Here is a 22,262-nt window from a genome sequence, read left to right as displayed (position 1 = left end):
GTGCTTTTAGAGAGAAAGAGAAAATTGAAAATTTTAGACATTTTTCTGCAAGCTGAAAAATAATCCCCATTTTAGAGCAGTATGAATGTTAATCAGACCCCCACACACATATACCCCAAACTTCATTGATATAAATAGTAGTTTTGGTGTTTAAAAAAAATCTATATGTCTGCAGTGAAATTTGTTCATGATTTAAATTGCTTTACATGTTTTTGGGAAAGCAAGACTGCAAACCACTAAAGAGATTTAAAGTGAGATTTAAACCAATGACCTAATGTCTTCCATTGAATCCTTCCAATGGTCACAGGCACTATTAGCACTTTCTCTACAGCAATGAACAATAGGAAAATATTTTGAAATTGTATTGATTTTACGGGCCTGATACGTAAGCCTGGAGGAGCAGAATCATAATGCGTGCAGAATTACATATCCTGAAACACAAGTAGCAATTGTGTTAGGCAGTGCTGACTGCTAAGAGAAAAGAAGAAGTGCTGGTGTCCTGGAGCAACTGCATGAGTCACCAGGCACCCTATGTGCTAAACACACCCACTCAGAACTAACCTGGGCAGTGGGCAAGTTGTATTTAGGGAAGCTGAGGGGGAAGAGGTAAGGTTGACTTCCAAACAGGTGGAAGGATTTGGCACCAGTGAATAAGTAAGACAGCAGCTCTTGAGCTCTCTCATTAGTAGGTTTTCTTGCTGTCTTTAAAAATCTCAACAGAATCCAGGTGTGGTGGCCCCTGCCTGTAATCTCAGAACTCAGGAGTCTGAGACAGGAGTATCCTTGTGAGTTCAAGACCAGCCTGGGCTACAAAGTGAGCTCAAGGACAGTCTGAACTGCTAGCAAGGCCCTGTCTCAAAAATTAAAAAAAAGACCCTCCAATAAAATCCCAGAGAATGAAAAACTCCAACAGAGAAAGAAGAAACAAAATGACTGTGACTACAAATAGAATAAATTAGTCACAAAGGATATTCTTGCTATTATCAAAGACAAGTTAATCAATCAGTAGAATGTGTCAACACCTGTTGTTTCAGAGTTTTTTCTGCATGTGAATTCTATGGAGATTTACAAATATAGGGGACACCTGGGAACTTAATATTGGGTGTGTTTGAATCTATATATACATCTCCTGAATAAGGTGTCAAAAGCACACATATATTCTGCCTCCATCTGAATCTTTGCAGGACCAGACTTGGGAATCCAAATCTAAATGCACTTGCCAAGTAATTTTTGGTGCCCCCAAACACCATATTCCAGTAGGCTGAAGACAATCTGGAAGGCTTCTTGAGTTCTGTGAATGGACACTTGTAATGTCATTGTATATCTTGTCAGTAAAAATAAATCATGAGAATGACCTGGACACAGAGGAAAGGAAAACAAGCTATGAGAGGACTGGCAAGGTTGGATAGCAAAGATATAGGAATACAAGGAAGGGCATAATGATTAAATCATCTTGGCAAACCATGTGAATGTCCTGTTATTACCCTGAGTGATAACATAATAGATAATTCTCTCCAAGATCCCTAATATTTTCCTAAAAATTGTTTGCTTCTTTGCATGATATAGTGTAATAACATTAGTTTCATAGGGTGACAATAGCAAAATAAACACTTTGGCTTAAAAATCAGGGACAGGCAAGATAGCTCAGGGACTAAAGCACCTGCTTAGGCAAGCTTAGGCTAAGCACAGGGAGTGCAGTTCAATCCTCGGCACCACAGGCCACATCAGCCCCACCTAGTGTAGAAGCACATGCCATGATCCCAGCACTGGGGAGACTGAAAGCAGGAGGATCAGCACAAGTCTGAACTGCATAGTGAGACCCCGTAACAATCAAATATATTTTTAAAAATTAAAAAAAAATTAAATCAAATGTGTAGGTTGAAGCAACAGAAATAATTTTCATAAAAGGACAAAATCAAGGTGTCATTGAGACTATGTTTGTTTTGTAATCTGTAAGAAGGAATCTTCCCTTGCCTCTTGCAAGCATCTGATGCTTTGGCTAGGAATTCTTGGTGTCCTTGTGCTTTTCGCTTATGCGACTTCAACATCAGCTTGTCTTGTCACGTGACAATCATCATGCGTGTCTCTGTGTGGCATGGTCCTCCTGTTTCCACAGTGTCTCCTTATGAGAGCATTATCCATGCCAGTCTGAGGGCCCAGTCTCACCCAATGTGTCCTTATCTTAATGACACTGGGTTTCCAATGGCTCTTACTTCTATACACGATTACTTTCTGAGATACGGGGCTTAGGATTCTAGTCTTAATGTTGGAGAGATAGAATTCAAGCTGTAATGTGTGCCTAGATTTCAGTCATATGGCTGCCTATAGTTTATACTTAAAATCATAGTGCTCTATACAGAGAAGAGGTATGAGTCTAAGAGCTTAACTCACCTCCAGACTTACCAAGTGGTTTTGTGTACTGGACCCTCTACTACTGTGAACAGGTATTTAGTGTTTGACAGGTCAGTGAACTCCTGCTCCTGGGGGCCAGGAGAGAAGTGTAAACGTGGAATGTGATCCTGATCTAGGTTATGCTAGACAAGCCATGGAAAATGTTGTCTTTCTGAGGTGTGTTTTAAGGTATCTTATTACACTGCGCAGAAATCAATGCTATCCTTTGGCAAAATAATACCAGGGGTATATTTAAACTGTCATGTTAGAGAATAGAAATACTGACAACTGCAGTAGGGTACATGTGGATATGTGAAGTTTCACTTGTTTAAATGAATGGTTTTAGATCATTTACTCTGGAATTTATTAAGAGCACCTTTATTGTTTTATATCTCTTGCGTCAATGGACTTGGAACTTTAGAATGCTAGATCTTCCTACATGCAGTTCATAGAAAACTATGTGATGTTCATTCATTTGCTCATCTGTTATTCACACCTTCGTGTAACACATGCAAAGTATGTGCCTGCTGGGAGAGAAACACTGGCGATTCAAGAGTAACAAAATGAGTTCTTGCCCCCATGGAGCTGATAGTCTAGAAGGAGCTATGCAATTTTTCAATATAAAGGCTAAGATCCAATTTCAGGAAATAAAATATACTATGAGAGAACATATCTTTAGTTGGGAGAGAGAACTAACACTTAACTCTAAACATCTTGGCAATTACATTTTACAAAAGTTTTTTAAAGCATAGTATCAAACAAATATTCACCATCCCCATCAATTATATAGTCAAAAACAATATGACTAACTTATTTCAGTTATGGCACTTTATAGGAGCATTGTTGCGTGATACAGAGTATAGGTTTTAGAACGTGAGAAGTCAGGTTGAAACTGAGGCAGGTGGCGCAGCAATTCATTCTCGCAAGCTCAGTAAATTCTCCTTAGCCAAACATTGTAAGGCCTCTGTCTGACTTTGTCTTTAAGTTCACCTGAAGTGACATTCTCTGCCCTCCACAACCTGGAGTCATAAGTTGAACACCTATTTGTATGTGCTTTGCTCTATAATTTCCCGTATGCAATTTGGTGCTTTTGACAGTCTCTTAAAATGACCACTTCAGAAAAAGTGTCTTATGAGCACATATCAGCCAAAGATCCTCTTCTTTAAAACAATGTGATTCAAGTACCTGTGCACAGTGGCTCACACAGCAATAGCACAGGCTTGGTCGATAAACATATTTTCAGAAAGATTTAATTATTATGGTTCCCAAATGAAGAAAACAGCCACAGTTAATTTTTCCATTTTCAAAAATGTATGATGTTCCAATGGTGCATTATACATTAAATACAATAAAGAAATACTAACAAAAGCCATTTACACTAAAATCTGATTTGTGCTTTCACATGATATTTATGATTTTATGCTTTTATGAGTGTAACCAAAGTTTGTGAACCTTCAAATGGGACTGTTTTAATACGTAGCATTAAGACTCCATTTCGTCTTCCAAATTTGAGCATAATAATCTTAATTACATCTGATGAACAGGCTACTGGACAAAGCTCCTTTTGGCATTGTCCCTTAGTAAATTATGATCATGGTATAGACTTGACAGGACATGTACCCCAATAAGAACAATATTTTTTTAAGAATCAAACTTGGACCTGCTGCATAAGGTGCAGAGAAAAGTGAGATAATGATAATAATGATTTTTGAATAACAGCATAATTAGAAGAAAGTTCTTAGATGCTTCATACCTAAGAAGCAGCTTATCCATTGTTCAGAGGGCTCCGTGAGCTAGGAAGCATTATCAGCATCTTACACCTGGGGACCGTGAGACTCCAAGAAATTAAACAACATGGTCGCATTCATAGGTTAGGAAGTGGTGGAGCAGGAATTTGAACCCCATCTAGACTTTATACAGCTAACCGCTGTGCTGTGTAGACAACCTGATGGTGACAATCTGGCACTCCGTGATTTGTGTCACTTGACACCAGGCTAGACATGGGTTACTCTCTTTTTTGTTGTTGTTAGCTATCAGAAGTTCATGCCTGACGTTTTAGATATCTTGGTGTCAACTGAGTCTACTGCAGTGATTTCCCAGGAACGGCGTGACGTTCCTAAGAACCCTAGAATGTGAACTTTGTACTGCCGAAGTTTTAATCCCTGACCTGAAAGGAAGTTACTGTTGAAGAAAGGGAGCTTCATGCGGCTGTGAACTCAGACCTCCCCTCGGATGACTAATGTGAAGGTTTTGCTAGCTGCTGTACTGAACACTGAAGTGACAGAAGGTCGCACAGAAGGTGAAATGTTCCTTGACATGTAAGCCTAAATTAGGAAAGAGCAGGAAGACTTGACTGTGAGCAGTGCCTATGTGCGGTAGGCTCATGCTTCACATGTCCTACGGAGAAGTGTTGGCAGAGATTTGGTCAGAAAAGGAGGGGAATGTTCAAGGCAGAAATAACGGCAACCAAGCAACAGATATCCCTTGTGCTCTTTTGTTTCTGCCACACTCAAAGACTGTGCTAACCTGTCTGTCACCTTCCATGTGCTCATTTACAACTTCACCTCTGTAGACCATGTTTCTGTCCCTGTCCTATAATGGACAGCTCCATCATCATGGTGGCCTTCTGGATAATCTGGGGACATGGCTTCCAGTTATGTCACCTTCAAAGGGCAGTCACGTTGCCTACTCTTACACAGTCATAGCAGGTCAGTTCAAAGAAGAAGGCCATTCTGGTGAGACAGAACCTTGAAGTCCACCTCGTTTGATCCTGCACCATCTACCTAGCAATGGAATGTGAACAGAGGCATGTGCTCTTGAGGATGCAGTAGGAACAGTGGCGTGAGAAGGCAAAGAATGGTTCTGGCATTGTTATTGCTTCTCAAGAACTCTAGTTTTAAAAAATATTTTGAAATATTTATCTTAATATTTTTTTTCCTTTTGATCATAATGAAGCTTCATGCCAAAGTACAAAAATTAGTTTGGCTCTAAATGTGGAGTCTCTAGGGAGATAGCTCAGCAACTAAAAGCATTCCTGGCAAGTACAAGGATCCAGGTTTGATCCCTGGTACCACATGCTGCGCCAGTCCCAGAACCCTGGGTGTGTCATGCTGGGCACTGAAACTGGGCATAGTGGTACACACCTGTAATCCCAGAGCTGGGGAGGCTAAGACTGGAGAATCTCTATGAGTCGAGCTGCATAGTGAGACCCTGTACCAAATAAATAAATACATCTTCTTTAAAATCAAAATAAATGTGTGAAACCATATGGTACATAGTAGTGCTGTCAAGGACAGGACTTTACATAATTTAACCTTCTCTTTACACATGTGTCCAGGGGAGACTCAGAGAGGTCTCTTGTGTAGTTCAGTGCCACTTGCCTGACTCATTGTAATCTCTTTCAAATGCTCTAAGCCTGAGGATGTGAAAATATCTACTAAGCTCATTTTCTTTTTGCACTTTTAATTACTTCTATTTTTCTATTTTGTCATATTTCCAACATATTCTTCAATTCTTCCAATTTAAGGGACAAAGGGGAAGGTCAAAACAAGGGTATGAATAAGACCATGTTGGCATATATTAAGATCACTTACAACAAATCAAACACTTACATTCAATTCATAATGGCACCTTGCCACGACAAATCAAAGACTGGTCCCCTAGGTAATTATAAAGCAGGTTAAGGGAATAAGGACTCTGGTCATTCATCGATTCTTGAATTTTTATTCCCAGACTTATCACTGTCCAAGATGAGAGGGTTGAGAGAATAGATACATTTGTAAAATGACTAGAATAATTTTACCCACCTCAGGGATTCAGTGAGTGTTTAATACCATAAAGGACTTTGAGATAGTCAGATGAAAGGTGCTTTGGAAGGCAGACATGATTACTGGATTAGAATTTCAGAGACGCAGAAAAGAGCCTTTTGTGTTGACAGTTTTTTCTTATTCCTTTTTGCAGTCCTGTAGTGGTTTACATTTTTTCCTACCAATTTCTTCAATTTTAGATCATGCCCTTGACTCGGTATTGCTCTCATGAGAAGGAATATGTGTTGGTGTAAACTGTCTAGATCCCTTTCAGATTTTCCTTTTTAATATGTATTTTTGGAACTTTGAATTTGGAGAACTGGCTTCCCTCCTTCCCTATGGTTTTGATGTTTGTAAAGCAAAATGGAGTCATCTGGGGGTGGGATTCTGCAGCTTGACATTTATTACATGTCACAAAAGCACACACAAGTGCACATGCACACTCCCTTGTATTGAATTGTTTGGAGAGTAGACCAGTGTGGTTCTCCAAAGGTTGCCATACTATCATTAATCTCTCTCAGCCCTTAAAGATGGCCTCTTGCCATATTCTGTCAAAAAAGAAGATATAGACCATTTAGTTTAAATACCTAAAAATAAAAATGCTGAATAAAATAGTCAAACTCTCTCTCTCTCTCTCTCTCTCTCTCTCTCTCTCTCTCTCTCTCACACACACACACACGCACGCACGCACAGGGAACTAACATATTTTGTAATTGTTGAACAGCCAGGTGCATTGCATACAGGAAATAGAGCTTCTAGCTTATTGAAGGTGAAATATTTTCCTATATGAGTTGTAAAATGTTCTTTGCTATTAAAATAAATCCTTCTCGTTAATAAGGCTGCTGAGTAGCAGAGTGGCCTTTGAACTACAAGAAGAGAACCTTAATTCTTTGCAACAGAGTCCTTCCTTCCCTCCTCTCCTCTCTGCCTCCTTCCCTACCTCTTTTCCTTCTTTCAGGCAGTAGCAACGTGTCAGGTGGGAAGTATGCTAGGGCCTGTGCTGTGCTAATGTTTCCACTGAGGCCAGTCATAGCAAAGTGACCTTATGGACCGCAGCAAGGAACAAACAGCAATATGACTCTGAGGTAAGGAGAACAAGGATAACACTGACCGAGATCTATGAGCTTTGTTTTATGTAATGTAGGATGTTTTTCCTATTTGTCACGGTGTGAACAATATCTCATACCCTTAAACCATGTGAAGCTTCTGACAATACCTGGGACTTAAAAATGAAATAGCTTGGTTCCAAAATGAAATTATGAAACCTAAATAAAGTTTAATGAAATATCTACCAAATACCAAATCTAAAGTGGTGTCAGCCGGCCAACTGTTATCCAGTTCAGCTTTCATGCGGCTATGCATCAATCACATATTTTTACAACTTTCAACCATTAGACTTATATGTGAGCCCACCATGGAGGGTTGGGGTGCTTTAAGACAAAGCTGCCAAGGAGCAAGTGAGTTCTTAGATGCCCCCCCTTCCAATCACTTTCAAGTTCAGCAACATCTCAATAATGTGAGTCTACATTTGACAGACGCGTGTGTTCTCTTTTCAAGAGAACTCTACCAGTTAACATGACGGAGGCGTGTTTTATCATCCACAGTGACTTTGTGAGGTGTTAGCTGTTTTTCAGTGTAAACACATTTCCGTCTGCTTTCGTCCTCAACTAAAAAGTAGGTGTGAGCCACCCCTGGTTCCGTCGTACCTCGGTGCACTCACGGGCTCCTCCTCCTTCAAAACTATTGGCAGGTGTTAGCATCTTCCTGAGTAATTTCAGGCATTTCCCTTTGAATGAAAATGGCTCACTTGGAAGGTTGTGAAAGGCAGATCCATGTGGAATTGAGAGGATTTTGAGCTGCGATGTGGGGAGAAGGCTTGCCAGAAATTGCCCGTTTTTGTCTGATGAAGCAAAACTAGACATCTGTTAAATTAACATCTACCTAACGTTTTGCCTTCAGTCAAATGCATTTTTTAAAAAATTAAATCTCTCCCACTCTCTCACACTCGCTTTTTTTTTCCACTGTCAAAACAATCTGTCGCAAGATATTTAATTTCTGTGTAATGGGTTACTTAAAGAAACCAGCATATGGTGCCGTGAATATACCTAGCTACAAGCTACCGGCAAATGTACATACTGCTGGTTCGTGCTGTTCTCCTGAAGCATATTGTGCCCAGCATAGATTTTGTTATGGTGCTTGATTCCCCAAGCTTTGCCTTACATGATTGCCAAGTTCTCTTACAACTCTTGCCTTTGAGGATCAAAATATTAGTATAAATATTCTCATTCCTCAGAGGAGTCAGAAATCACTTTCTTTTTTGGTGAAGTAGTGGCCATCTATGGCTCTAATGGTTCCAGCAAGAGAGAAAGAGTAACCCATTATTCAGAATGCTGTGCACAACCTTCTTCCTGTCTAAACATTTGTAATAGCGGCAAACTGATCTATGGCTCTGAGGGAGCTGAGTCTGTAACAGAGAGACTGGACGGAGGATAGCACGCAGATCCCTGCGTGTGAGAGGATTCTCCTCACCGTGAACAGCATTCTTTATACAATAGTATTGCTCGGTTGTTGGGGAAGACATTCTAAACTCTGTGTCATTGGGGAGTAGAAAGATTAAATACAATCAAAGTTATCGTTATTCATCTTGTGCCAGCTCTGAGGTACAGTATAAGGGCTTCCATGTGTATCCCCTTGCATAGAAGCGCAGGTGTACGTGTAGAAGGGAAAGTGTGAAGGGTTTATTCATTTAGCAAATCATTTATTGCATGCCAGGTCCTTGTTAGGGTCCAGAGAAGGAAGGGTTGAACAAGAACTAGAGGATGGTGACTCTTAGCATATGCTCACTCCCTGAAAAGAGACCAAGTAAGTATATGGACAATGTGCAGCCTGTGAGCACAGTAAAAGTTTACACATTCTTTCATCTTTCATCTTCTCACCTAGCCATCCATCTTTCTTTCTTCTCACCTACCTACCTACATACCTATACTTAAAAATAAAAGCTATCTATAAATGTGTATCCTTTACAATACACAAATAAGAAAATTCATAAAATATAAATCTGGGATTATCTTATCTCTCTTAACAATGAAGAAATCTCTGTATATGGAGATATAATATATACATAATTTATATGCAAACACAACACAAAATAACACACAAAATGTAAGTTTGGGGATTACTTCTTCATCTGTTTATCCATTTATTGATTTACTATTGTAAGCATATGTCATCAATTTGGGCTAGGTTATGTGTTTGGGCAACTGCACTGTGTTCTTACTTTGAAGGACAGAAGGATCACTTCTGTAAAGTTTGAAGGTTCCCCATATTGCTCTTTGTGGGGCTGCTGGCAGTAATGTCTGGGCTGCCAGTGTAGAAGTGAGAATTGCAAGCAGGGGTTGCCCTGTAGGTCCTCAGGAAGGGAAACAGGAAAATGTAACAGAAATCTGCAAGTAGGGTACAAACAACACAGCTCCTTAGTAGCTGTTCTCTGGTTGTTCATCCACTGAATGGCTGTATTGCAGGTTTTCTGGGGAGAAAAAAAAAAACAACACCTGCAATAAATCATTTAAATGTATTACTTATTAGTCAACATTCTCTTGTGTCCTAAAATTACCTCCAGGCCACCGTCAATGCAAGGTTACCATAAGTGAATGTGTCAGGCCAGACACCAAAATTCTTGGTTCTCTTATATTAAACAGCTTGGAAAAGCTATGTTTTAATCAGAACTGGATAAAGTCTGAACTCCAGAAAGTATAACCATGCTTATGTGTATAATGGACAGGCCAAGTCAAGAGATCATGGTATTTCTTCTCAGTGCATCAGAAATTTTTACTTGACATCTTTTGTTCTTCTATTTGTTGTCATTTTTGAGCATACTACATTTCTCCCCTGTGACGTTTGTCAGTTTATCTGCTATGAGAAGAGATCTCACTCTTTTGTCCAGACTGGCCTCAAACACCTGAGCGCAAATGATCTTCCTTACTCAGCCTCCCTGTAGCTGAGATTCTAGGCACAAGCCACCCCTACTGATCCCAAGATTTTCCCCTAGATTCTCTGGAACCTGGAAGCCTCTCACTTTTTAAGCATCACTTAAGAAATCACTTGTATAGCCAAATCCTGACACCACTAAGATTATTAAAGATCAAAAATGACTTGATTTCCCTCTCTCCTCTACAAAATGAAGGGGTCATGTTAGCATTGCACAGACTCCTATTAGTGCTTCAGCTCTGTATTGTCCCTGTGCGCTTGAAGAAGTTTGCGGCACTGGGCTAGCAGGATGACTAGTTAATTTGTAAAGCCTGGTTTATACCAGGTGTTCTATAAATATTTATTGTATATAAGACCAAGATTTATTCTTATGCTGTCTCTAAGGAGACAGAATGTGATAGATAAATGGAATTACAATCTTAAACATTGTTAACAGCTTAGCTTCTCATGGTGGCGTGAAAGTCATTCATTTGACAATGACCTACTAAACACCTACTGGCTTCCAGGTACTATGATAATGCTAGGTCCAATGGCATGTTAATAATATGTGATGAGCGGATCAATGAATGAATGAGATATGGGTCCTTCTCTGTGGAACTGAAGTGCACTGTAGTAGAGAAACAAGACATCAATCATATAAGCCACCAATAAAAATATAATTACAAGCCAAATAAAGTGCTTTGAAAGACAGAAATGTAATGGGATTGGAGGAGGTTTTGCTGGGGAAGTGAGTCACGAGTTGAAAACTAGAGAATGAGAAGTTGTAAATTTACTTAGGGTGTGGAGGATCATTCCAAGCACCAGGAAAACACAAGCCCTGTGGTAACAGAGCCTAAGACTCTCAGGAGCTGACAGTAAACCTGTGTGGCAGGATGTGGGGCCAGGGGAAGGTGGTATAAACAGGCAGGGTGGGACACATGGCGCTAGGCAAACTGGACACTACGTTAGTAAATGGCCATCATATATCAGAAACGAACTCTGAAGGCCTATGTGGCATCAAGGGGCAAGGCAGCCACCCTGCCCTGTGCGCAGCTCTGAGCTGGGCAGTTAGATGAAGAGAAGCGAGGGGGAACTTACAAGCACTATGAAGAAGAGAGCTGATAGCAACCCTTTAAAAAATGTTAATGGGAACATGAACGTCATCTGTGACGAAGAAAAGGTTGGGGGCAGGGGGCAGCTTGGCTTTCAGGGCCAGCCTGCCTTCTGCACAGCTGAACGATGCCTGGCTCATTTCCCTTTCTAATGAGACTAGCACAAAACCCATCCATTTAGGCTATTCAGCTTTTAGGTAAATGGACCAAGCTGTTGGGGTAGAGGGGAAAGAGGGGTTGACAGTGATGGATGGAGTTAAATGCCAGAGTCCCCCTCTTCACACAGACTTTTCTAAAGCAGTATTGTGATGAAAAGGCCTAGAAGATTCCAGGTGGGCAGGGCCGGCTGGACAGAGCCCAGTGTCTCCCTGAGAGGGAGAGACGAAGGGCAAGATGGGGGTCTTCTCTCAGGGTGGCAGGGTTCTCTTCAAGTCTGACAACAGGGTGGCGTGCAGGGAGGAGTCCTCCACACAAGGCTTGGTTCTCATGGGAAGCAGTGCCTGGGAATCATTCAGTGAGACACATAGATGTGTCCTTGGGATAATTTAGGCTTGTGTCTAGAATTGCCAGCAGAGTTGTAGGCATTGCCCCAGCTCTCTGTGGCACAGCCCCCTCTAACTCTTTGGACAAAAATAATAATTATTATTATTATCTCAACTCTAAATGACACTGCTCTGGTCTTGCCTTAAAAATGCTTAAATGGGGGTCCGGGGAGATGGCTCAGTGGTCTACACACCTGCCTGGCAAGTGCAAGGACCCAAGTTTGATCCCCAGTAATGTATACTGTGCCAGCCCCTGAAACTGGGCATGGTGGCACACACCTGTAATCCCAGTGCTGTGGAGGCTGAGACAGGAGGATCACCATGAGTCTGAGCTACATAGCAAGGACTGTACCAAATAAATAAAATTTTTTAAATGCTTAAGTGGACATAAGGCAGGTTACCATTTCCTAATGCAATAGCTGAATATGTTATGCTCTAAGTGGTGATGCAGTTAACCCAGTCGAGCTCCTTGGAAAGAATTAAGCATGTGTGGTTTTTAAGAGAGTCACGATTCTTTTCTGCAGTTTGCTGACAGCTCTGATCAGATGCTTAGACTGAATGATCTCATGACACAGTTTTCCCCGCGTAGGCGAGTGCAGTAGTGAAGGTGATTACCAGTGAGAGTACTGTTGTGGGAGACAGCTCAGCGTTGTAGGTTACTCTCAGGGGTGGGAATCCTAATCTATGGAGAACAGGCACCTCGATAGGGACTACTCTTAGTGACTTCTATGTTTAATTGCCATATCAACCCTAGAGCTTATGCATTGTTATTGTTTGTTTGTTGCATTTTACAGATAAGGAAACAGAGGCACAGAGAGGTTAATTAATATTCCCAAGGCCACCACGCTGGCGAACAGCTGGGGTTCACATCCCAAGCATTTCTGGCTCCACAGCCTGTAATCCTGACCACTATCAATATGAGCGAAAATGGATTGGGCTACCACGGTGGCAAGGATAAGAAATTCAAGAGTGGTTGTTTATGCTCAGAGGAATTTCTGTCTTTTTCTGCTCCTCCTCCTCTTCCAACCTGCTCCAACTGCTTAGAAAAGACAGATGCTTGGGGGCAGTGTGAGTGGTAAAGCGACGAAAATTCTTATAAATGATTTTTTTTTAATTTTCAGGATTAAAAACACACAATCCCAATCACTCATCTTTCCAAAAAAGTAAGCGCACCCACTGAATGAAATGCTTCCCCTTCTTTTCCAGCACGCAGTCATGGGCGGACACGTGCAGGGCCACGCCCAGGCCCACATGAGACCTGCATCCAGTAGCCCTTGGAATTCTCCCATGACTCTTTTTCCTTTCACAGATTCACCTAATTTGGGAGAAAAACCACCAAAGACAGGCATGGCTCTGCAGAAGATCTCAACAGTTTGGCCTTAAAAATAGTTGTGACAATTTAATTCCAAAAGACATCTGAAAAATACTGTCCAATGACTTTAGGTTTAAATTTGGAAAGACACCGGATCCTTGAATTTTTTTTCCTAATCTTTTGCCTCTTTACAGGTTACATTTCACAAATTCATGCATAATCTTCTATTTAATTTGCGCAGCCAGTTTGAGCATCCTGGTGTGTCAGACCTTGGAAAAAATCGTCTTTCTTACAGGTTATCATCTTCTCCTGGCTGTCTTAACCTTCGAAGAGCACATCAGTCTTTTTCCACTTTTTACCTGGAAATTCAGCCTTCTAGCCATGAGACAACTTCTGGCTGGTATGGAAGTAGCCAGTTCATATCACCTATAAGAACAGAAGGGAAAAGCATATTTAGGTCAGCTGGCATGTTCTTTGCCCCAAATCCTCCAGGGACAACTCCTTCATTTTGCTACTAAGAAGAATAAATCCCTCCTTGACACATTGGGCCCCAGCAACTCCTTGAATCAGCAAACACAGCCAATTTCAATGCGACTGTCAGTCGGTGCAACTACATTTCAGGCGTGCCGGACTGCATGCAGACGCACAGCTCCATCTGAATAGGAGCTCAGACTCGCCTTTTCAAATTCCGCCAAGGGAAAGAGAAACTTCAAGGACACGATTGCAAAAGGAAAGCAGAGGAGAATGCAGGGACCTTGCTCTGCTGTTTGCAATCAGCGGCATTAGTTCTGAAAGCCTATGTTTGGGGAACCCCTAATGGTTAAACTTACACAAGCAGAAGAAAAGTAAAATGCCCTGATTCAATTTTCCAGGAACATGTTTAACATTTTCTCTTTCTCCTGTCTCCGTGTCTCAGACTTGGAGTCATTTTCCCTTGCTCATCTGTTTCCGGCTCAGTTGAGTTACAACCAATCAGATATGAGGAAAATTAGATTTTAATGGAATATTTGATTTTCATTGCTTAATTGATTTAATTGCAAGTTTCTATTTCAGACTAGTAGAAATGCAAAGATTTTCAGTCAAATGTAGAAAAGCTCTCATTTTTCTGTGTTCAACAATGACAAACTTAATAAGTCAGTGTTAGTCTGAATTCTAGAAGTTTAGAGAAAGGGGTTCCTTGTATCTTCCTGTTATTCTGAGTATGTATTTCAATTTCATGCATGCATTTCTATAATTAATGTTCTCTACATAAAAATCCTGTGTTTAAAGTTGCTTATTCTGATAGCATTGGCTTTGTTGTTCTGTGTGAATAAATTTTGGTCAGGGAGAGCTTTGTGTGGGTGCTCATAGGAACCTATCCTTTGCTTCTGGAGGCATTTTATGCCAAAACATGCTCACTTGTGCTAGTGGCAAGTGGAAGGACTTTCAACAGAGTTTGCTCACCCGCTGCCATGCAGGACTGGTGGGCTCTGGGCTGGGTCTGAGCCTGTTTTCTGTGGAGTCTGGCTTGTGTCTTTGTCTGTGTGGTGCCCAGGAAAGCATAGCAGGAAAGGGTCCTGGAGGAAATGCACTGGGTCCCTGTGCCTGTGGTCCTCACCCCAGTCAGGTGGCCACAGGGACCACAGCAAGTGGTGCCTCTAAAGTGTGACTTTCCGTGACGAACTTGCCCTATTCCTTTTCTGTACAGTTTTGACTCTTTTGCATTCCTTATAGGTCACTGAGGGATTCTGTTAGCATGCATATTTCTTTACTGTTGTTCTCTTTCTTTTTATCCTTTTCTTTTTACCTCCTTTCTTCTCCTTGCCTCCCCTTCCCTCTTCCTTTCCTTCCCTTCCTCTCTCCCCCTCTCCTTCTCCTCTTCCCTGTGTATCATTTATTACCCTCTCTTTTTATTACCCAGGCTGGCCTTGCAACCTAGGCTGAAACAATCCCCCGTGCCTCAACTTCCCGAGCAGCTGGAACCCACCTCTGTGTTTAGTTTCACAGTTAGTTGATTTGTTTCCTTTTTCCATTGTTGTCTTCAATCTCTACCAGCTTTGGAAAATTAAGAATTTTCTAATCATTTTTGAGAAAGGGGGTATGAGAACCATTGAGATATGAAACTCTATTTATGAATTATCTACATTTGAATCTCCATTCCAGTATCTTACTTAGTTTTTTGGCATTTCTGTAATCTGTGATATAATTTTTAAACTGCAAATCATAGCTACATATACTGAATAACTTTTCATCTTCCTCTTCATTACAGTCGTCAACATGGTGTTTATTTTTGTGGAGAGCTCCTCTGTTAGGAAAGATAGAAAGCAGAAATCCTAAGAGCATGGGCTGTGGAGTTAGATCGCCTGTTACAAGCCTGGTTCTGGCAGTGGCTACATGTGCATCTTCAAAAAATTACTCTTCCTGTCTGGCACTTATCTTTCTCATCTGCAAAATGGGAATAGTAACAAAGCCTAACTGACAAGTTTGTGTGAGTATTCAAAGAAGAAACAGGCTTAAAGAGAAAGATAGATGTCAAGCATACTTAATAAGTGAGATGAATACTTGTGCATTATGACTGGTGCCATATGCTAAACTGAGCACTTTAATTTGGTCCAATCATCCTCAAGCAGGGGCTGCTCCTGCCCCCTAGAGGACATTCAGCAGTGCCTAGAGACCCTTTTAGGTTGTCACGACTTGGGACTGCTACTGGCATCTAGTGGAGGGATGGTGAGTATTCTGCAAAACACCGTGCAATGCACAGGACAGCCACCCACCAGATGTCAGTAGTAATGACATTGAAAAGTCCTGATTTAATCTGCAAAGTGGGAATTATGCACATCATCTTCATTTTACACAGGAAAGTCTCGGAAGCCTAGAGAAAGCATAACTTCTCATCCTGCAGATCCAGGGCTTGGAAGCACTCTACACCAAGGTCCTGGATGGAGTAGAAAGATGTATTTTGTTTTTAGGATAACTGCATTGAAGATCTTCTTTGAAAGTCCCAAAATGGAACCTTCCAGTGTTTTGTGCAAGCAGGACAGTTAAGGGATGGCTGAGACAAGTCAAAACACACCCTGTCCAGTACAGCACCAGGATTCCCAGGGATCCGTTCTCTGCCATGGCTGATCCCTTTGTATTCACTAAACTTCTGGGCCCTGGGCCAGAGTGTCTGGGGTGTCCAGAGACACTCATAGCCCTGGGGCGGGCTTTGTCTTCCAGCAGTCATGTGAGTACATGTAAATATTTTAACAATCAGTTCCTTCAGCCTTGAGAAGAACTTTACACACATTAATTTCACAGATATTGTCACTTACAATGAGCCAAGTTAAATGTGTGAAAACCAAGATTATCTTTTTAAAAGTATTGAGTAAATATCAGTACTGTGAGTAGGATATAAGATGAAAGTCATAAAGCTATAACACAAGTTAGTCGTGAATGGGAAACACTTCTTCCCAGAAAAGCTGGCGGGCATGGGTTCATTTGTGTATCTCATTTGTGTATATCAGTGCCTGGCACAGAGCAGGTATTTAATGAATGAACCTATGCCCAACACTCACACTCCATCAATACAATGCCGTTTGAAGGGCAGTGATACCAATAACCCGAGACCTAAACAATCTCTTCCCAGTTTAGACCTCCCACTTTATATCTGAGTAGAAAATATTAACAGTAATTGTTTGGTTCCACTTCTCAGCCTCTCAGCCTTTGCATTAACTATGGTCCATCTCTTCATCCCAGCAAATCATTTTTCCATTGTATCCCCCTGCAACATAGATGGAGAATTAGCTGCATGTGTGCAGAGAGGCCAGTGACTGAGGACGCATCCCCTTCATTCTGACCTCCAGTGAAACCCAGATGTCACAAAACAATTTTTGATTTGCAGCGGTCACCGTGGTCTGGGTGAGAAGGCCACAACCATTAGTGGAAATCAGTTCCCAAACCATTTCTTCATGAATGTTTATTACAGGACTCAATTTCTGTCTTTCTGAGCACAGCTAAATTAATGGCAGTGCAATCCACAATCTTCATAATCATCATTTTAATTGACTTTCACTGAATTAAAAACTTTTTCTTCTTTTGCTTTTTTAGCCTCCCACATGTAGTTTTTTCCTTGTTTTGCAGTTTCTTGGCCAGTTGCACCTCAATCATCTTTCAGCACAGTATCTCCTGGGGGTAGGAGTGAGGGGGCATGAATTTCTCTTTCTTTCTTTACTTTTTTATTTAGCCCATAGCATAGTATTTTGAAGAGAGAGAAACACTGTCTTCCCAATGTGCAAAATTGTTCAGAAAAATGTGTTTTCAGAAACGAGTTACGTTTGGTGGGTAGGTGTTTTTTGCTTCAAATTAATATTTGTCCTTTAAAATAGCAGATGTTTAGCTGTCTATGTGGGCAGTGAACACAAGTAGGCATACCGTGGATGTTCTGAGGGAATAGCTGAGAGACGAGGGTGGCTTCTAGTGCCAAGGCGATCCCTACCCCCTCTTCCAACCTCTTCCACTCTATGCTGAGGCTTTCTTGGCTTTGTAAATACACCCTGCTGAATGTCGCTTCTCAAGGCCCATCTCCCAGCACATCAAACACTACCTGACGGGCATCAGGTTCTCAGGCCACCTGCTGCATCTCCTGGAGCTGCTTAGATAAGCAGAATCCCAAGCCACAGTCCACACCGTCAGGGTGAGAATGTGCAGGCTAACAAAACCCAGATGATGCCCTGCCACATTCGAGTCTGACGTGTCATGAGCCAACCATGCAGGAGCTGCCGTCTGCAGCGGCCTTTCAAGAATTCCGTGTAGTCTTTATTTCCATATTGCACGTCTACTTTGGGTACATGGCTTGAGAGCAAGTCACACTGTTTTTTCTTTGCCTTACTTTTTAGACCTAGTCAGTATATGCATACATTTCCTGAACATAGTAATGCTTTATCAACCCCCAAGTTTTATTTAGATCCTTACACTGTAACCACAGGAAGAGTGGATAAATCAGAAAGGAAAGTCCTGGAGAATGGGAATTTTTAACACTTTCACATTCTGGCAGGGTAATCTTGAGCAAATCACCCAACTCCCCTAAGCCTGTTTCCTCATCCACAGAATGCAAGTCAGAATCGCTGTCCTGCAGGTTTGTTACAAATGACACCCAATATGTAAAGCATTTAGCATGGTGCTAATTGGTTCATAGTGAGTTCTCAGTAAATGTTAGCTGCCATTATATTATTCAAGACAGTAGGTCCTATCCATATTGTGGTCTAAGAAAAAGACACCCCCCCACACACACACACATACACACACATCATTCTGGTTAACACTTTTTATGAACCTTGTAGTTTTTAGTTGGGTTAGATTTTGCTCCCCGGGGGATATTGCTGTTGTCTGGAAACACTGTCTTTTCATAAAAAGGGGAGGGGTAAAAAAAGCTAGGATACAAACCAGGGACACTGCTAAAGGACCCAGGACACACAGCACATGACCCCCCATACACACCAAGTTATGATCTTGTTCAGAATACCAATAACATCAAAACTAGCTGACCCCTTATTACTTACAGGGTGACTGAAGTTAGCACAGTGACCATATTTGCCGTAGATTTGACTATCTCAGGATATTCATTCTCTCAAATATTAATGCTAAGCCCTTTTGTCAGAATTCATCTCTTACGAGGCAGATCATTTCTTTTGGAACCGAACCATACAGTGGAAAACCTGATGCAGCCTGATTAACCTATTAAAGGTCATAAAACAATAACAATTACATTGCACATTTCATTCCTTAATATCAAAGAGAGCAGGGCTCTTTGAAATGTAAAACATCATAAGTGAAAGAATAGAGCCTTCAATTCCCCCCGGAGCCCAAGGTCATTGTATAAATAACGTGCTGGTTCCCCTAATAATTACATTCCATTTTGGAATATGAAGGAGGCCACAAATGGTGGTGAAAGAGACGAGTCCACAGAAGGATGAACTTTTGCTGCCCTGACTTAGGTCAGACAATGTAACCTCCGTCTACAGTGCAACACAATGCCAAAAAGGGAGCAAAATAAGTGTTTTCACTGCTGGTAGCAGGATCAAGCATGAATGCCTCTCTCTCTTTCTCTCTCTCTCTCTCTCTCTCTCTCTCTCTCTCTCTCTCTCTCTCCTTAAGAATCAGAAATGCTCCAAGAACTCTCAAGGATGCATTAATTTCCAGGTACGATTGCAAAAACAAGGGCGAGTGTTGGACTTTATTCCTACTGAGAACAGATTAAGCAGACACCAATTTACACCTCATTGTTAAGAGTAACTTTTTATCCCCACAAGTGAGATCCCATTTACATCTCTTGTAATTAAACTCAAGGAATTTTTGAGAAAAAAAAAATTGTTGCCCCCCCCCACAGGTGATGAAGTAAATATTTTATGCTAAGTGGGATCGGACACGGAATGTATACATCAGAATGATAAAGAAAATGGGACTAATCCTCAGGGCCTCCTTTCCATCTCTTTGCTGGACTAGAATCATGGCTGTGCCTGGTGGTGTTGTGGCTTGGAAAAGGCCGTAAATGACTAAATGAAGCAGTTGGAGAGCTGCTGAGGGGGGCAGGGGTTGCTATGGGGAAGGCCGGCTGCTGCTGGCCCTGAATGCAGAAGCCATGGTAGAGCTAACAAGGGCTCCCAGTCACTCCGGGGTCACCATTCATCATCAGTAACGCGCAGCAGCCAGAACCACATCCAACCATACATCTCATGCATACTTTGCTTCATGGCAATTTTCATTTTTAGGAAAATTGAGCATAGAGAGCTCCGTATTAAGAACTCTAAGAGACCAACATTCTTTATTCCTCATATAGGAGAATCTAGTTGGGCCAAGAGGCATTTTTTCATTCCTCCTAACAATAGAGTTTACGTGGCTGCTATAAACAATACAATTACAGCTCCAGATAATAAATAATTACAAAGCAACAGGGAAAATGAGGTGTGGGCTGGGAGAAAGAGGATGGATGGTTTCAGAAGAGATCTGCACAAAGACTGAGTGGCTGAGGTGAAATTAAGTCATCCCGGGTCACGTCTGTTCCACACTAACTAAGGTAAATTATTGGCTGCACACCTGTGCAGCAAGCTGGAGGCCACACAGCCAGCCACGGCTGTGTCTTTGGAAGATCGACTTCTGATCCCGTGAAGAGCTTTTATTTGAAGTATTCGAAGAGCAGCCTAGGTCTGGTGCTCTGCCAAATGCGTGATCAGTTAGTTCAAATGCCTGCTCTTTAAAAAAAATAGTAGTGGGCCCTGTAGTATACATGGTTGTCGAGTATAAATGTCAGTAAATAGTATATTTGGATGTCTGTCTAGGGACTATACTAATGTTGGTTAATATATACTGTTAATGATTATTTCAGCATGAAAAGACAAAGCTTCAGCTACTTCTTTTAGGTTTCTCCTGAAAATAAATGGAATGTACATAAGCTTTCTTCCCCCCCCAAAAAAAAAAAAATCAGATTTACCCTTCAGTAGATATTGGCATATTTCTCCTACTACTTGCTTTTTAGATTCAAGAAGGCTTATAGGGCTTCCCGTTGACTTGGGTTGCTTCTTCTCCTCTCCAAGGTGGCTGTTCTAGTGCTCTTCTTGCTTTTGATGGCCGCTCTCAACACCTGCTTGTAAGACCCCTTGATAAAGTACTTCTTGACCTTCTCTTGTCCTTGACCACTAGGCTACTTTGGTGTGCCATCGATGGATACCTCATACATCTCTGTACATTGCACCAATGAGGTATCTTTCAGAATCTTCTCTCTCACAGCATTTGCTTCCAGTGAAGAACCAAGTCTTCCCCTTAATCTACAAAGCTTCATTTTTTCACTTAGCAAACAGTTCTAAGTCTATCCTGGGTGCCAGCCATGGTTCCATGTGTGAGCATCCCATAGTCAATCTTGCTCTCCAGGAACTGAACTCCTGCTAATAAGTTCTACAAGCACCAGCATCAGTCAATTTTATAGTGATTTACAAGTGCTAAGTGTACAGGACAAACGGTGCAAAGATGGAATATGAAACTGGAGTAAGAGGATAGTGATTGGGATATCATTGTAAATGGGGATTTTGGAGGAAGGGAGAATAATGAATGTTCACAACAAAGTACATTCTAGACAGAGGTTTGTGCCACTGAAAAGAAAAGAGGGAGGGAAAGATGTGGAGAAGTTGAGATCTGGTATACTGAGAAGGGCAAAGTGCTTGGTACTTGTCATTAGACAGGTAGATTTCCATTCCTCTGTGATGGATGACTGAAATTATCTGGTTTCCCCTGCCTGGAGAATTGAGAATAATCACTAGGGGGCTGTATCAGTTAACTATTGGTAGAGGCCAAACTCCACTGAACGTTGGTGGCTTCAAACTACAATAAGTCACTACTTCTCAAGTTTTGGCACACTCTCTGGGCAATTCTTTTGCTGGACATGCCAGCACTCACTAACTCATTTCTATCCAGTTGGTAGGATAGGATTGGACCCCGTGAAATACTTGCATCTGTCTACCACAGCAGTTATCATCTCCTAGGAGGCCAGAACTAGCTTTTACTCAGATTGATGCCCCCACCCTAACAGGGCAGACAGATCCCCATGTTCCAAAGATCATCATGTCCTAGCTTATACCATGATCCCTAATATCCTCTGGCCAAAGCAGTTTACCAGGCCAGTCCCACAGTCAGCATAGAAGGGGACCATACAAAGGAGAAATTATGAGATCGGACACATTGGGGTTTCTTAGTGTAACAACTAGCGAAGGAGCCAAAGCAGAGAGCACAGAGAGCTCTTCCAAGGCTCTGTAATAATCCAGCAAAGAAAGGATGACAGGCTGCACCTGAGCGATAACAATATATACATTTTATTCTGAAGTGTACCTTTTACTTTTTGTTCTTACAAGTCATGAAGATAATGCTATTCAGTTTCTAGAGAATGGCGATATTGTTACTATGCATGAGGGGATATCATCGTTGGGTCAACACAGCCAGGGATAGGTTTCTTTCATTGCCGGTAATTATTCAATGAGCTTTCTGAACAATGGTAAACTTAATAATTCACTTAGTTCTGTGACTGTACATGATGCCATGTCAATATCATCAGCAGCTAATATTTATTGTGCATCCTCTGAGTACATGGTTTTGCACTCATGGCAACAGAGGTGAGCTGCATTCATTC

General features: G+C 41.5%; 1 protein-coding gene across 6 annotated transcripts in view; it reads left to right on the top strand.

Moving 5' to 3' along the window:
* The window catches only part of Tenm2 (teneurin transmembrane protein 2), a 935,290-nt gene that overhangs the window by 230,613 nt on the left and 682,415 nt on the right, over positions 1-22,262 (top strand). The window contains exon 3 of one of the 6 annotated variants that reach the window (XM_012515976.1): positions 20,281-20,290. The exons of 4 other annotated variants lie outside the window; for them this stretch is intronic. In XM_012515976.1, the coding sequence (XP_012371430.1) occupies positions 20,281-20,290 (10 nt within the window). Of the gene's footprint in view, positions 1-14,200; positions 14,208-20,280; positions 20,291-22,262 lie in introns of all 6 variants that reach the window. One more of the 6 variants, XM_012515975.1, reaches the window with a different exon arrangement.

This window comes from Octodon degus, unplaced genomic scaffold (genome assembly GCF_000260255.1).
Source record: "Octodon degus isolate 3935 unplaced genomic scaffold, OctDeg1.0 scaffold00085, whole genome shotgun sequence".
NCBI classification, from domain to species: Eukaryota; Metazoa; Chordata; class Mammalia; order Rodentia; family Octodontidae; genus Octodon; species Octodon degus.
The sequence above is the reverse complement of the archived record's forward strand: the minus strand, read 5'-3'. Positions and strand labels throughout refer to the sequence as shown.